We start from the raw sequence: 17,186 nt of genomic DNA on the forward strand, positions 1-17,186 counted from the left end.
AGCTTCTAGCTGCGAAACGAAGGGCTCCTTTTCCTCCAGTCTTCCCTTGCTTTGGCAAAACTTCTTCATAAACACAGCCCGCTGGGAAATTCCACCAAGTATACAACGAAAGTTCTCCATATGCTTTATATATATATATAAGAATATGTTTTGACTATGCTCCAGGCTTACATCCAGGGAGCAGTTTTTTTTCTTATAGCAAGGGGGAAATGTTAAAACACAAAAACTTGGGCAGGGGGGAAGGAGGAACATTGCATACCATAAAAAGTAAAACGTTTGTATTCTGTTTAGCTGTCGAAAGCTGTTTTTTCTCTCCAAACAAATGAAGCCACAGTGGAATAAACAGGCATAAGGCTGGGCTGTAGGTTAATAATTCAACAGCCTCAACATTTCTTCGCTCCTGCTAGACACAATCCACCGGGAACTTCTCTTGCATAAGGTTCTGCTACAATGAATGGGAGTTACACAAGAGTTCCATAGCAAGGAAGAAGTGAAATGGGGAATTGCTCCCACTGACTAAATAAGCATAGTATTCAGCAGATAGAGCCTTCTCCGCAGATTTGGTACAAACATGTTTACCATTTGCTGGCAACCTGTTCTTGAGAATGCAAATACATTTATTTCCAAGTAAGGCACACTCTGTTTCCATGGAATTCACTCCCAGGTTCACCCGGGGAATCTAACTGATCGTCTTTAACCTGAATATATAGCTGCAAAAACCTGATGAAGTCATAGGTCATTTAAAAACAAACTGTGTAGATAAATAATAGCACCCATGAGAGCTATAAGCACACAAGAATCTCCATTTCCCTATTACTGACAAACAGATCAAGGTGTTCCCCTTTTTCCAAGTGCTCTGAAAACATTAAGAACAAGGTAGAAAGAAGGCAGATGAGGGCACAGAGAAACAAACAACTTGCCCTAACGAAAGAAGCAGTTTCAGGTGGTTCTGTTTGCAAACTCAGAATGAAATGCTGACCTTCCTTGGGGAGGCTGTGCTGTTGCACTTCAGCTTAGGCCAGTCACATCTGGGGGCAATGTCCTTCAGGTCATTGTCACTGTGACGGGAGGCAGGCCAAAGCAGCGGCCGCAGCCAGTCACCAATGGCACAAACTTATTTATGATGCTTCAACCACAGCAGAAACAAATAGTTAATCACTATTAACTACTCAACCTGGCACCCTCCAGATGCTGCGAATTCCAACCCCCATCAGTTCTAGCTATCAGGCTTGTTCCCTGAGAGCCAGGAGCTATTTGCACAAAGCACACATCCTATGACTTCTTTCTAGAAAGCAGACAGTAGCACATGTGACATGCTGTACCATACACCGGATAGTCCCTTCCTTACATCTGTTTATTGAGTCAATTTACTTTGGAGCTTGGGGTTTTTTTAGGCCAAGAAAGAAAGAAAGAAAGAGGGGGAACCTAGCCTGCCCAACTCGTTTCCTTGATGCTTTTGTCATGGGCCCAAGTTGCTTTATCAGCTGGGACTCCCCTCTTGCTCAGAAATGGAATCCTTGCTAAGCTGCCCTAAACCCTCAGCAGATTGCCCTAAATCCAGTGTAAACCCGCTCAGCACAGAAGCTAAGCATTTCTATAACCCGATCTGATTTTTCAGTCCCTTCTCTACTCTTTTAGTCTGTGGCTGGTCAAGGCTTTGTAGTCATCCCCAAGAGGCCTTTCACTCTCTGCCACACATGCTCCTGCCATATGCTTGGGACTGATAGAAACAGGACCATAACCACCATTTCCTTTTTATATACAACCTTTACTCAAGAAAATGCCTTTTGCAACCTAGGGTTTGTTTGTTTTTTTAATGGTGCAAACCTAATGGCATATCTTGCTTCATTTGTAGCTCCCCAGAAATGAGATTTTTTTAAAAAAGGTATCAAATTTGCAGGTGACACCAAACTGGGGTAGCTAATGCCGCAGAAGACAGAACTGGGATTAAAGATGACCTTAACATATTGGAGAACTGGGCCAAAACTAACAAAATGAATTTCAATAGGGACCAATGTAAGGTTTTATACTTAGGCAGGAAGACCCAGATGCACAAATATAAGATGGGGGTATACCTGGCTTACGAGTAGTACATGTGAAAAGGATCCAGGGGTCTTATTTTCTCCTGTTCCAGAGACTAGGACCCAAACCAATGGCTTCAAATTAGAAGACTAAGCACCAGGAAAAAACTTTCTGACAGTAAGACCTGTTTGACAGAGGAACGAACTCCCTCAGGAGTTTATAAGCAGAGGGTGGATGGCTATCTGTCCTGGATGCTTTAATTACAATTCCGCCATTGCAAGAGGTTTTACTAGTGACTATGCTTCTGTGTGAGTTTGACAAACTGAATTAAGGGCCACATTTGGCAGTGCGTACAAAGGTCTAGGGCAGCCTTCTCCTGAGACTCCAACTCCCATCATCCTTAGCTAGCAGCGCCAATGATCAAGTGTGATTGGATGTGTGGGCCAACAACTTCTGCAGGCCCCAAGTTGGGGAAATCTGGCCTAGGAAAAGATCAACAGGGAAGCTGTCGTCCCAGGCAGTCATTTAACAGGCAGTCATTTACCTGCAGATGAGATGAAGCAACTGGAAATTAGGGATGATCACAGAGTGCAGTACATATGCATGTCAGATGATGAGTCATTGCTGCAAGCCTCATAATATTGCTTGGGGCAAAAATAAAAACCAGTGTCTCCAAAGTAAATTAGCAGCGTACTCTCCACCTCCCTTAAGACCACCCCCTTATAGAAGACAAAAGCAATGGTATTGCTGAATATAGAACATCATCCAGAGAATGTGTATGGTGCACTGTCTTGAGTGCCAGACTAGGAAGACTTGGGTTCAATCCCCCACTGAGCCATGAGTTTATGGGATGGCCCTGGGCCAGTCATTATCTGCCATCTTAATCAACCTCACAGGTTTTTCAGGAAGATTAAAATAGAGTAAGCACCATGCATGTTCCATCCCCATATGGGACAGCTGCATATTTCTGCAATGCTGGGGGTTGGTCTAGATGATCCTCAGGATCCCTTCCAATTCTACAGTTCTATGATTCTATGTATTTCACTCTAAGCACCTTGAGTGCGTTGCAGAAATAAGCAGTACGGAAATAAGAATATTCTCAAATATGACTTTTTCCAGAATACAAGAGATACTTGCAACAACATATAATTTACTAAGCCCTCAGACATCCCATCCATCTTGAACACTGGTTTTGCTGGTTTGGTGCTGAAGGGAATTGGAATCCAACAGTGTCTAGGAACACGAGTTTAGAGAAAGGGGATTAAGATAGGCCTATAGGGGCTTTCCTCGTCTAAAATAAAGCCCTGAATGGATTAGAATTTTGAAAGGGTCTAAACTAGGGTAATAGCAATATCTGAAAAAGAGTGGGTTGCCCCCCCAAATAATTCTTCAAGTTCAACCCTCCTACTAATACCATGAAAAATTGAGCCGGTGCTTCCTTTCAATTCAATACAAAGGAGTTAAATAGCAGTGACTCCTCCTCACTGGTGCCACCACTTTCCCACTTGTTTTCTTACCCAAGTTTTACTTGGTGGCAATGGGGTGGTTTCCCAGCTCCCATAGTCCCTAAACACTGCTGCAGTAGAAATAAATAAAACAAACAGGACATTTATCATGGTTCCTTGAAGCCGTTGCAGCACACTGCGGCAGGCTTTGGGGCAGGCCAAACTGCAAGACCTTGCTGCCACCAAGGGAGCTTGGGACTTGAGGGAGTTAGTCCGAAGAAGAAGAAGAGTTTGGATTTGATATCCCGCTTTATCACTACCCGAAGGAGTCTCAAAGCGGCTAACATTCTCCTTTCCCTTCTTCCCCCACAACAAACACTCTGTGAGGTGAGTGAGGCTGAGAGACTTCAGAGAAGTGTGACTGGCCCAAGGTCACCCAGCAGCTGCAGGTGGAGGAGAGGGAAGCGAACCCGGTTCACCAGATTACAAGTCCACTGCTCTTAACCACTACATCACGCTGGCACTCAGGGGCACACCACACTCCCAAGTAATGCCTTTAGGAGTGTGATGCAGCCCAAAATTTGGAATGGGCTTCCTTTATTGCTCAACTCCAGTCACTGTAGGCCTGGTGGTCCAAATTGTGCTACACAGCCTTAGCAGAGATAGGAGGCTGCTGTGGGATGTGAAATTGGCCGATGCTTCCATAAACACTTGGGGTCCCTTTGTAACATTTATGATGGGACAAGGCAAGTCAGTGGCACCTCCGAGTAATCAGAGATTTACTACTGCAGTACTTTTGGTTTTTGTGTGATTAATGAGTCAGTCAATGGACTAAATGCGATGACGCTACCCCTTCAGTAAACTCCCTATATGTAGGAATAGCATGCACCAAGTTGAAGTTTTTCTTTTTATTCCTTATTGATTTAATACTTTGCCTATGTGTTTGTTAAATAAATAAAAAAATCAATGAAAATTACAAATAAAATAAAAAAAAACCTTTATTTTCAATTTACTCAGAAAATAAATGGTTTTAATCAGGTCTGTTCTGCACTGAGCCAGACTCAAAAACCCGTAAGAACTCCGTTAAAACTTAATTCCTACAAAAACAACTTGGGGTGGAATACCTGCATTGTCCAAGGCTCTGTGTTGAACTCTCTCCCCCCCCCCCCCGCAAATGCTGTGGATGTTGGCTAGATATAGGAGAACGAGACTGCATCAATTACCAGCTTTTGCCTGGAACATCAGATGCTGTCCAAGAATACAATCCCCCGCATTCTCTAGAACGTTGTAATTCTCAACACTATAAGGAGAGTGAAAACCTGAAACGCTTTTCATTCCACTGAAAAAAACTCCTAAGTGATAGTTTAGAAAGGTTTAGTGTGATCCCCAGTCACTATTGGCTGCATCCTTTCTCCTGGCCAACATCTGATTCGAGCTGTGGGGCGACAATTTTTCTTTCCAGTAGGAAGCTAAAAACACTCACACACAAAATGTAAGCAGTGACATGTGCGCATGATGACAGTGTGTTAAAAGGCTGTATCCCAAGCCTTTCTCCTGAATCCAGGACCAGTTACTGATCTTGGATTAATAGTCAACTGCATACATGCCTACTTGTGTAGGTATAGGGTTTTACCCTTACTGATTAGGAAAATGACATTTTTAAAGGTATGAAAAATTTATACTTATGTGCAACATGTTGGTAGGCCCTGATGGGTTGTAGTTCAACAGCGTTTGTGGCACACCTGGTTGGCCAAGCCTGCTCCACAGCATGGCAGGGGGAAATAGCACCATAGAGCTAACCTCAGGTGACTCTCCTGCCCTTTAGCAGAGAGCTGCACTATGCGTTGCTCTTGCCACCTGCCAAAAGAGCAGTCGATGGTGGCTTAGCATGATGGAAGCAGGGGGAGAAGGGATGAAAGTGGTAGAATGGGTGGGATTTACAAAATAAAATGCCTCATTTCTCTTTTAAGAAAAATAGAGAGCTGTTGGTTCCCCGCCACCGCTGCCTCCCTACCCCAACTCGGCTTTATCTGGGAGAGGATTATTTTCAGGTTGCACGTTGAAACTAAAGGATGCTTGCGGTTATCTCTGACAGCAGCTTCAAAGAATGTGGAATTGGCTAATGGCCACGGGGGTGAGGCAGGGAGATCGTGTGGTTAGTTTTACCCGGCTGGAACAGTGCCAGAGAAAGAGGTTAGCACTCCTTAATCTTGCTAGAGGCACCTGTATCTTAAAAATCTCAGGCACTTTCCAGCCTTGGATACATCAATGGGAACTGTGTACAGTCAGCATTTCCTTGTAAATGCAGGAAGAGAGAGCAAGTTTCGGCATATTGAAAAAACTCTGCATCTCACAAGATGTAAATCCATGTATATCATAGTTAAGCTATAAACTATAGAGCAGATCATAAAACTTTGGAACAGCTGACGACGGAAAACAAAGGAATGTTTATGTGAGTGTACACAATGAAAAATGTGTTCTGAATCTGATGGTTTTAATACAGAGCAACTCTCCCTTCTCACACAGGATGGAAACCATTATTATTATTATTATTATTATTATTATTGGTTTATTAATTCGTTCAATTTATATACCACCCTTTATCAAAAGATCCCGGGGAGGTGTACAACATTAAGAACACATTACGGATCACCAGTAATAATTAAAAAATAAAATAAAAAGCATAACAACAGCCAGCATAATAACAAAATAATCGTAATAACAGCTCCCTCCCCCAGCTTTAACAGGCCATAGATTATTTAATAGTAGAAGGCATGGGTAAAGAGGAATGCTTTTGCCTCGCACCTAAAGACATGTAACGATGGCACCAGGCGAGCTTCTGCCACCTTCTGAACCTCTCTGGGAGGAGGGCCATAGAGAACGGCCTCAGATGACAAGCGCAGGGCCCAGGTCTGTTTTTATGGGGAAAGGTGGTCCTTAAGGTCCTGAGGTCCTGATCAGTGTAATTGCAGCTTAAAATTAAATGAATGAATAAAAAGTGCATAATTCAGTATTCACAGATTTTACCTATATATTGTATATATCTCGTTCTTTGAAATCAACCCTTTTTATATACACTGAACTGCTTGCATAAGAGATGAACTGGTATTTCTGGCCTGTATCAGAGAGAGCTGATATAATAATCAATTTGTTTATCATCTATGTCACAACAATTACTGGTACTGTTTGGTGTTAAGTACATACCCTTTGTGAGTTTGCAGGGTAAGAGTGGAGTGGCTTTGCTGAGTGTTTAATCACATACATACCCAAACCCACCCCCCTTTATGTTGAATGTACCCTTAGTGGCATAGACTCAAACGTATCTGGCTTTCTTTTCTTATTTTGTGACATATAAATATTTATAATGTGGGTTTACATGTGCACCCATCTCACATACTTTAGAATTAATCGAGATGTTGTTGTAACGGAAGATTTAATCTGCACAAAAACTTAGCCAATACCCCAAAGGAAAGCTCATGTGAAGCAAAACCTCTACCCTTGTCATCCATGCAGGCAGCGACAAGCAAGTGAATGTACAGGAGATAAAGATTACTTTCACCACCAGCATTCCATTCCTAAGAAACTATTTTACGTTTACCATGAGCTTTCTGTATGCATTATACAAATACCCCCCACCTCAGAATTGTTTCACTGAGAGATATTCACATTAAGTGAAATGAAATACATAGAGAAAATTCACTCATCTTGTAAATCACATTGAAACGGGTGGCTTAGTAGGTGATTAAGAAATTAACTGTAATAGTAATAATAAATTTGGCACACTAGTTGAATCTAGCTAGGCAAAATGTGCACTTGATTCCAAGAGGGGGAAATAAAATTGAACACATACGCACACACACACATGGGTCAAACATTTGATGAAGGGCTTTTAATTCTCAGCATAAACATTTAAGAAAACTATGATAGAAGACCTCCCATGTAAACAATTCTTTTTGATGAAAAACATTTAAGACATCTGCAAATCTAGCCTTATAGAGAAAAACAGGCATGGTTACTGCAAGGACCATGCCTCAGAGGGCAGATCACATACATTGCCTGCAGAAGGTCCTATGTTCATTAAAAGGATTGCTGTTAATTGTGTGTGTTAGTTGCTAGAAAGAGAGAGAGAGAGAGAGAGAGAGAGAGAGAGAGAGAGAGAGAGAGAGAGAGAATGCCTCAAATCAGCTTAAAAAGAAGGCAAAACACAAACAGACAAAATAAACTAAAAGACAAATCAAAAACAAGTATAGTATGCAGATGGTAAGAAAGATTTCTGCCTGAAGCTCTGGAGAACAACAGCCTGTCCCACTAGATAATACTGGGATAGATAGACCAGTGACTCAACCTCATACAAGGTGACTTCCTGTGTTCCTAATCACATGTGCAGTGCCCCTATGTCTTATAAACAATCAAGGTATTCTGCCTTGGCAAGTAACATTATATTGCTCCATAATCCCTATGATTAGAAGGGCAGGGCTTCCAGGTCAGAGGGTGAAGTTTACAGGTGTAATCAAGTCCAGGCACTTCTTCTTTAAGAAATTACCCGAAGTCTATGGTTGGCTTGCAGAAGGAGGTGCTGCAAAAATGTTTGCTTTTGAGTAAAGGAGCTGAGTTGTCTTGTTAAAACTGATGAACGCTTTCAAGCAGTATAGCTCAGATAGATGTCAGTATGTAATCTACATACAGAAAGCTGAAGTACCAGAGGGAATATTTCCTTGCCTAGCCCTCTTCTTGGTTGGCTCATTTCAACCTGGAGGAAGAGTTTGATGCACTATCTTTCAGAACAAGTGGTCTACCATGTGTGGTGAAGTTGTAAAGCCCTGCTGCAAGGCTCTACCAGATGGCTGAGCTACACATGTAGAACCACCCCTGATGGCAATGCACCTCTTTAGACTATTAGGCGTGGGAGAATGCCATGTTTCCATGGCCTCATGTGTTTAAAAACAATGTACATACAAACACTGCTGCATGTGCAAAGCCAGCATGTCAGGAAAAGCATGTCAGGCTTCTAGGCATGCTCAGTGTGCATGAGAGTAACAGCTTTGATGAGGTAAGGAGTTCAAACAAATGGTACTCCAAAGTCCATAAAGATTCTGCTATATTGCTCTGCTTTAAGGTAAGACAGCCAGTAGGCTATGTTTGACTTGGTAATAGCAGGCTTCTGTATATTTCTTCTGAAAAAACAAAACTCTGTTGGCAGAGCCAAGGCTAAGTGTCCTTTAACTTGCAAAGCAGTTACATCCCTGATCACAATGGGGCAGGGAGAGACAGAGAGATGTAAGCGTAGGCAAAAGAAATGGAACGGGATAGCAGATTTCGGGAGAGGTCATTCCTCACACACACAAAGCAGACTTGGCAAGCATAAGGTTCAAAGTTCACTCTTTGGCATCATCATGGAATGTGGCTAAAATCCTAAGACTCTGGAGAGTGGCTGTCCATTGGACTAAACCAAGGATGGCGAATCTGTAGCCTTCCAGGCGTTGTTGGACTCCAGTTCCCATCAGTCCCAGCCAGAAATGATAAGAACTGGAGTCAACAACACGCAGAGGGCAACAGGACTAGACAAAACTAGGCTATGTTTCCGAGAGTTTCCTAGAGGCAGAATAAGGCTAAATTCCAGTTGCTGGAAGGCAACAGCATACTCTACTTCTGGGCTTTCCCAGAAGCGTCTCACTGACCATTGTGAAGAAAAATACACTTAACTGGATGTACCATCTGACTGGCTATACTTTTATAACCAAACTGAGGTTTTATGCATCACTTTTTCTGTGTGTGCAGAAAGAAACTATTTCGACACCTGATGCACCAATCACACCAGTTTCTGTACACCTCTATCTCACACCCTTGCTAAACATATGTATTTATTTCTCCTTGCAGCTACTCCTCGCTTAGTTGCTTTTGCTTACTTTTACAGTTTACTGCACATGGCAAACAAAGAACCACCCTCTGTGCAAAGAAACTGCTTGTACTATCATCTCTTCTTCCATGACTCCTTTTAGTAGGAGTCACTGTTTCCAGAAGCTGGCTGGCATCGAAACTTGCCACCCGCTTTCCCTTCCTTTTGTGGTCTATGCTGTGTAGCTATTGCAGGAGCTGCGTAAGTGTGTGTGTTGCTTTGGAAAATAAACTGCAGAATGTCTATTTTTATGTGTGGTGGCGCGCAGAAACACTTGCCATTTGCTGCATCACCATTCCCAGTAATTGGTATTAATTAAGCGCAGATTAACAAGCACAGATTCCCCTAGAATTGTCTCAAAGGGTGTGAAAGATTGCTTGAAGTGACAACTAAGTGTTTAAGGCTGTAATCCTAAGCACAATTATTTGGGCTTAAGTCACACCAAACTAAAAAGAACTTATTTCTGAGGAAATATTATGTATTAATAAGTACATTTAAAAACCTACCTTTCCTCTAAGGAACTGAAGCTGATATACATAGTTCTCTTCCCACTCCCCCAGGAAATAACTCTGACTTTCTTTAATGACAAGTGGTATAAAAAATACTGTCAGATACATTCCTTCATACTTAAAATAAACCCAGTGAGGTTAAGCTGAGTGACTACCCCATGGTCATACAGTGAGTTTCATGAGTGGGTGGGTATTTGAACATTCGTCGCCCCAGTCATAGTCTGACACACTAACCATTATACCACACTAGCCTAGATGCACAATTCATGACTCCTAAGCAGTGCTATTTTTCTAGAAAAAGAGGTGCCAGAACTCTCCATGAACACCTCCCTTGTTCTCTTATAATGACAATGGCGCAACCTGAGAGGTGATGGAACTGAGTTCCTATGAGTTCTGGCTGAAAGAAAGCCCTGGCAATAAGTAATAACATACAATGATGCTTAGCTTGAGAATGAGCAGCGCTATACCTAAATTGTCAACTTTCCTTTTACCCTGGAAGCCCAGGTTAAGACTACCCAGCCCTCTTCCAAACCAGTGTTTTACCAAAGAGCAGGCATTACAGGCAATTGTTCAGGAACAACAACAGCAGAGCAGCAGCAGCAACAACAACTCTTTTGGACACAAAAGTAAGATATACATGTTTTTGAAAAAAATGAAAACAAATTCACTGAATAATTTGATCACTGCATAGTCAAGCCATTGTTTGTTTGTTCTAGATCAGGTATGGCTAACCTGTGGTCTTCTAGGAGTCACTGAACTACAACTCCCATCATCCCAACCAACATGGCCAGTGGTCAGGAATGATGGGAGTTAAGAGTCCAATGACATCTGGAGAGCCATAGGGTCAGCTACTCTTGTACCAGATGAATAACTATGGTTGGATAAACAAAACAAAGTTGAGGCATGTTGACTAATTGTTTCTGGATTATTTACCTACGTTGTTGTAGAACAGTTGCGGACATGGGAAAGAGCATTTTCTGTGGCATTTTCTTGTCCAGTAAGATCTGCCTCTTGTTAAATGAATTTCACATTGAGATACTTTTTCAGATATAGACGTCTGCTAAAAAATCTGGCCAGATGTACCACTCCTACACATACTTGACTTGTATTCTGAGACAGCAACAAGATGTGCAGCTGGCAGAAAATGCATTTGAGGTGTTGACCCCTAAATGATCTAGGGAGCAGGAAGATCAGAATAGCTAGCTCTTGGCATCGATATGCAGATAAAGCACAGAAGTGTGGCTGCAAAGAAGCAAGGTGCGTTTTCCCTGCAGGATAGTCACGTGCATTAAAACGTCCCTGCTACACTCAGCAAGGAAAATTAGCTCTTCCAGAAGTTTATGATTTGCACGTGTTTATGATTTATGAGTTGGGACAGTTCCTATACACATCATATGCCCAGGGAGGAGGAAAGGGGCCTTTTAGGGATGGCAAGAGAAAGCAGTGGGGCAGGACCATGCCCTCTATTTTGGTAGGGTAAGAGGGTTAGGCTTATTTTGTTCTGATATGCTGCTTACGATGGATGGCAAAAAGTTTCAGCCTACCCACCTATCCTCATGCCATGCCACAGGTTCACCTGAGATGCCACCGGCACCTCAGTGAGATGGACAAAGAATTTCTTCTAATCACATTTTATACAGACCTAATCATGGCAAATGGACATGTCCTTTCCAAAGGGCCTGCTCCCCTACTTTTGATGGCAGACAGACACACAGGAAGTCAGTGGGCAAAGCTTTTCCCATTGGTTCTCTCCCTGGCAAGAAGAAGTGTCATGCATTACACAACTGCATGCCAGGGAAGGGTTAAAAATATGGAGGCAAGGGAAAGAAAGAAAGAAAGAAAGAAAGAAAGAAAGAAAGAAAGAAAGGGCAACCCTAAGTGAGTGGATGCACAAACTAGCTCTGTGAAGTTTGTATAATATAGTTCCCACAATGGTGGCAAGTCCATTCCCCCCTCCTCTATTGGCCCATGACAGCTTCTTTAACAGCTGTGGGAGAAACAGAACAGGCACACATTTCCCCCACCATGTATTGTGCCTCTCACACAGTGTTTATTTAAATATTTAAAGGCCCCCGTTTCATAAAAATACAGCAAGTCGGAATACAACAGAAAACCCCCGACACGACAATAAAATCAATAAAAAGATCAATAAAAAATGGTAGATGAAAAGAAATTCACATTTCAAAAGGCCTGTTTCAATAACAGAGTTATCAGGGTGATTCCTGTCAAACGTCTGTTGGAAGGGTGTTCCACTGGGCAGCGCCTGCTGCACTAAAGGTTCAGTCCCTAATAAAGGCTAGATTACACTGGGTTCAGTTCTTTCACTGAAGAGAGGAACACTTTGCTAATCATCTTTTTTTAAAGTTGCACCCACACCTATGTATTACAAAATACAGAGAGAGAGAGAGAGAGAGAGAGAGAGAGAGAGAGAGAGAGAGAGAGAGAGACTTACCTTCCTAGGCTTGACTTTATCTTGTAAATCGTACTGGCCGATTCCTTTATAACTGATCCCGAGCCACCATGGGATCCCTTGTTTATCCTGAAGAACAGAAAGGACACAAGTGGCGAGACCTAAGTAGGAGTCAAGCGCTGCCGAGTTGATGCAGTAGCGTTTAAAAACTATTTTGTTCTGCAACAAGTATCTGCAGGTTAGGGAGACGAAAAGCAGCTCTTTGTTAGCACACCTGCAGCCAACTGAGCGGGGATTATTGTTTAAAGTGGTCTGCCATTCCTTTCCCAGCTGGAAGATAGATGCTGTGCAAACAGGCAGAAAGCAGTGAGGAAACGAGAAGGCTGCATTCCTTGAAACAGTGGCTACAGGCGGGGCACAAACTGAGGAAAATCTGTGGGCGGTAAAACAACAACAATGTAAGGGGTTTGATGAGGGGTATGTCCAAAGTACTGCTGCCCTGGGACACTGCTGAGAGGAAAGAATGGGCTATGTACACATGGCACTTTACTCCAAAGTACATATTGCTGCCTTTAGAAGATCACCCTGCATTTATTGCTTTGCACAAGCATATGATACGGAGTAAGGAAGTAGACTGAAGCTTATCTTGTTACTGTGTGACTGCCTCATCTCGGAGGGACCTGTGTGCAAGATTTCATGTTTCACAGGTCTCTCTTTCTCAGTTAAGGAGATAATAACATGAAGCGTTATGCAGCCAACACACTGTTTCAGTAAACCTGACCACAAGCCTTTAATATAGGCCATTAGTATCATCCACCTATTGCAGACGAGGTTCAGAGGCTAAGAAACGGCAGCTAGCCTAAGGCCACCAAATGCATTCACAGCCGAAGTAAACTAGGGATTTCTGGTTCACAGCTCAATCACTCAGCCACTAGCTTGCTAGTGTGAAGTCGGCATTTTCCAACAACTGTATTATGAACATATAATGGCAAGCTTGCATAGTTTAATCAGGAACGTATGGGATTATAAAATGTATACATTGGGTATGTGTGATCTTAAGTTATTACCAAATAATGCTGTATTTGTGTGTGTGTTTTAATGTGACCCTGCCCTAAAATTGCTTATCATGAATTGCTTAAATTGCACACATAAATAAAATGCCACATCTTGTGTTTTTGTGTGTGGAAGATGACACAAGGTTCCTAGCATATGGCCTCACAGTATGGTCTGAAAGCACACGAGGCCACCATCTTGCTGAAGTTTAAGCAGGTCTGGGTCTAATCACTCCTAAGGGGAACAAACACCTGGGAACCACATGTATGTTGTTATATTAAAAACAAGAGACTGAATTAAAGCAGGAGTGTTGCTCCAGATGTTGATTCTGACTCCCATCAGCTTCTGGCAGCATGGCCAAAGGCCAGGCATGATAGGGGACTTCAGTCCAACATACGGACAGCAGCATGTCAAGGAAGGTTGGTCTACTCTCACTGGCAGCGGTTCTCCAGTGCCTCAAACTGAAATTATCCCCACCACCAGGGACTGAACCTGGGACCTTCTGCATGCCAAGTATGTGTTCCCTCCTGTTTTTTTCTTGGGGGGGGGGCACTGCTCTTTCAAAACTCCAACTCTATAGGTGGGATTCAACTAAATTACTGTGTGCACGCAACAAAGTCCACTCATGCAACAGGGCTCCCCCCTCTCCTCCCCCACAAGCACCCCCTAAATATGCTCTGGAGGGTTGAAGGAACCCCTAGAACAGGTTTAGGGCGCAAGCAGGGGGAGAAGGGGGGAAAGTCCCATTGCACAAGCAGACTTTGTTCCCAGACTTTGTACCACACTTAGCGCAATGCTGAATTCCGCCCCAAGGCACTTAGGTTCTCTTACAGCGGTCACTAACCTTTACTCCGTAGTAATGGACTCCGTATGTAGGCAGAGCTTCAACCACTTTCATGTACCTGTGCAGACAGATTCATAAGTAAATGGGTCGGCTCTTCTGTGAAGTTCTCTCTAAGCACATATTCTCTGATTTTTTAAATTCCTCTTTAAGCTGCAGCAGAGGGTTCTCCCCGTTGCCCCTTAATTTTTTTTAGAACGGATCAGTCAACAGCTATGTTCGAAGTATGTTTACAAATGCGTTCAAGCACAGCAACAAACTGCAGGGTCAAAAAAATGTCAAAAGAGCTCAGCAGAATGGAATTAGCATGGTCTCCCGTTAAAAATCACCTCCAAAAGTTGTGCGGTGCAATTTGGCACAGGTGCTCAGCCCCTATTCTACTTGCCAGCTTAACAGCTGAACTCCATTAAAAACTTGGCTCCAATTATTGTGGCTGAGCTATCTAACAATACAGGTCTGCACTATTTTCCAAGTTTAGTTCTAAGATGTGTTTTATGTTCTTCTGAGTACACTTCCATGGTAAATGTAGCTGACCAGGCTATATGAGAGAAATTTGAATAGTCAAGTACACATAACCTCAGGGAGATATGACCAGGAAATGAGATCTGACCAAGCTAGTGCCTATTCATGGAATGTTCAGTTGTTTGCACAGCTTCAGCTGTTGGGTCAGTTCTTGAGTAGGCTCCTGGCTATGAAAGGCACTGTGGAGTCTTCAGGAGAAAAGACAGTGTGGGAGGGGAATTGGGGAATTGGTCCAAAGATCTGCTGTCCATGCCTTTGCGACCTACAGGTGGGCATGTCACTTTTCAGCAAGTAATCACTGACCATCAGTGTCTACCAGTGACTAACTGAGAACCATGTCAACCTATCAGACCACTGATGAAGCCCCTTCTGCACTCCACCTCACCCCACAAATGTCCAAGTGAAACACTTACTGAACAATCGCTTGTCCTCTGGTCAGCCCCTTATTTTTTACATAATGTTCAATGACTCTGTCCTCACTGTGGAACAAGCAAAATGGTTAAGGAGGCGGCAGAAGTATTTTATACCAAATAATAATGTTTGATGGCACTCAGAAAACCATTCCACACACAAACATACAACAGTCCGCTAAGAAACTCTCCAGTGAGGTGCGCACTCTTGCACATTCAGGAACTGAGCTACACAGAATGGAACGATGTGTCTGTTCCTTGATATAGCAGGACGGGCTCTAATTTGTAATTAACCCTGCTATATCGTGCACACTACTGTAGAATGTCCCATTACTAAGACACAAGCATTGAACGAGTTGCAAGCACAGCAAAGCTGAAATTTAGCAAAAAGCAGGTGGAGTTATGTTAGATTCCCTACCGCATCACTTATCACCATGATGAGAACTTGCAGACAAAAGTGTGCATATGTCAGAAAACTGCCTATACCAATACATTATCTTGGGAGGAAATAACAGAAGAAGTTAAGTGGTTCCCTGCCAGATCAAACCAAAGACCCATCTAGTCCAGGATCCTGTTCTTACAATTAGAGGCCCCTGGGAAGCCCATAAGCAAGAGTTGAGTGTAATAGCACTCCCCAGCAACTGGGGATATTGAAGCATATCACCTCTGATAATGAAGGTAATATAATCATTATGTACCCATTCATAATGTAGCTGCTGAATGAATTTGACTGCTGTTAAAGGCAGAAGAGTCCTGCTGAGTGGAGGAAGGAGTTCAGTAGCAGCTTTTAAGACATTTGGGCTTGGATCCAGAGTTCCTGTGAGCTGAACTCTGATCACAGGATGCTCCTGCTAGAGGAAGAGGCAATTCCCCCTCCACCTCCGCCTGCCCCCATAATCCCTTGAAAAGCTACTCTAAAGGGTTGAGAGACCCTCTGGAAATAGTGTGGGAAGTGGCCTGTAATGCAGCAGGAAGGAGGACTGGGTGAAAATCACCTTCTCATCTCTTCCTCTAGCTCACAGGAACTCTGGATTCAAGCTAAAATGTCTTACAGTCTGCTACAGGCCTCTAATTTTTTTACCAGGACCTTTCATAGTTGCAGGTATTTAACAGGGGTAATCCTGGCTTACACGGGCCAGCAATGACTGGAATAGCTAGATCTTTTGAATTTCAGCAGGACACTGGTATTGTTAAGACACAGGAGCCCTGCTAGAGAAAAAGATAGCAACACCGTGGGGCCCACAAAGGCTGCTACCCTACATACACTGCTTAAAACTCACTGAACTTGCAACACCTACCTGTGTGCATAACTGCAGCCCAAAAGGAATAAGCTGTTATAAACGATCAATGACTTGCCCTCTCTTATAACTACAGATTTCATAGTGCGGCTTGAGTTTATGAAGGTGAGTTATCAGCATGACAGCAATGGACTATGAAGCGGCAACAACAAAGATGGCCACGTAACTCTCATGGGAAGTAATAGTTACACTTTAGTCTGCACTAGGTAGACCTCATCTGGAATACTGGGCCCAGTTCTGGGTGCCACACTTTAAGAAGGATGAAGAGAAACTGGAACAGGTTCAGAGGAGGGCAACGAAGATGGTCAGAGTATGGAAAACCAAGTCCTATGAGGAAAGGTTGAAGGAATTGGGTATGTTTAGCCTAGAGAAGACTGAGCAGGGGACATAATAGCATTTTTTTTTAGTCCCAGAATTACAGCCCCGAGTTTACTTTGGAGAGAGATCATATGAAAGTCAACTCCTTTTAAACATTCCTATGTTTTCCTTAAATATTTGAACTAATCTTTAAATCCTGGCCCTGGATTCAGATACACTTATCGACCTACAGAACTTGGGCAGTGTCTGTATTAAAGACATCTATACTATTTGTTCAACAGCTTTTCAAACAAATAGTAGCTGGGAGGAAATTTCGACAGCCTCATGAAAATATGTGTGTTATTTAGGGCGCCAGATAAAGTGTTTGATGGGCCAGGAGGACCTTGGATTAAACCCCTGCTCAGAGGTGGAAGTCCTTGGATGGCCTTGGGCAAGGCACAGCCAGACCTAATTTACTTTGCT

The 17,186-nt window shown here is 43.0% G+C and overlaps 1 protein-coding gene and 1 long non-coding RNA gene across 10 annotated transcripts in view; one reads left to right on the forward strand and one right to left on the reverse strand.

Annotated features, from left to right (window-relative positions):
• Window positions 1–17,186, reverse strand: part of FRMD4B (FERM domain containing 4B) — a 243,446-nt gene that overhangs the window by 42,404 nt on the left and 183,856 nt on the right. For all 8 annotated transcript variants that reach the window (XR_014005103.1, XM_081184011.1, XM_081184008.1 and 5 more), the window contains 3 exons: window positions 15,112–15,177; window positions 14,180–14,237; window positions 12,325–12,411 (listed from right to left, as the gene is read on the reverse strand). Coding sequence is in view for 7 of the 8 variants with exons in the window: in XM_081184011.1 (XP_081040137.1) it covers window positions 12,325–12,411; window positions 14,180–14,237; window positions 15,112–15,177 (211 nt within the window). In the remaining variant the exon portion in view is untranslated. The remainder of the gene's footprint in view (window positions 1–12,324; window positions 12,412–14,179; window positions 14,238–15,111; window positions 15,178–17,186) is intronic.
• Window positions 1–17,186, forward strand: part of LOC308581754 — a 61,836-nt gene that overhangs the window by 37,869 nt on the left and 6,781 nt on the right. The window contains exon 3 of one of the 2 annotated variants that reach the window (XR_014005252.1): window positions 10,372–10,468. The exons of the other annotated variant lie outside the window; for it this stretch is intronic. This is a non-coding gene — a long non-coding RNA (uncharacterized lncRNA). Of the gene's footprint in view, window positions 1–10,371; window positions 10,469–17,186 lie in introns of those variants that run through there. 2 annotated transcript variants of the gene reach the window in all.

Source organism: Podarcis bocagei, assembly GCF_964188305.1.
Source record: "Podarcis bocagei genome assembly, chromosome: 2".
Lineage (NCBI taxonomy): Eukaryota > Metazoa > Chordata > Lepidosauria > Squamata > Lacertidae > Podarcis > Podarcis bocagei.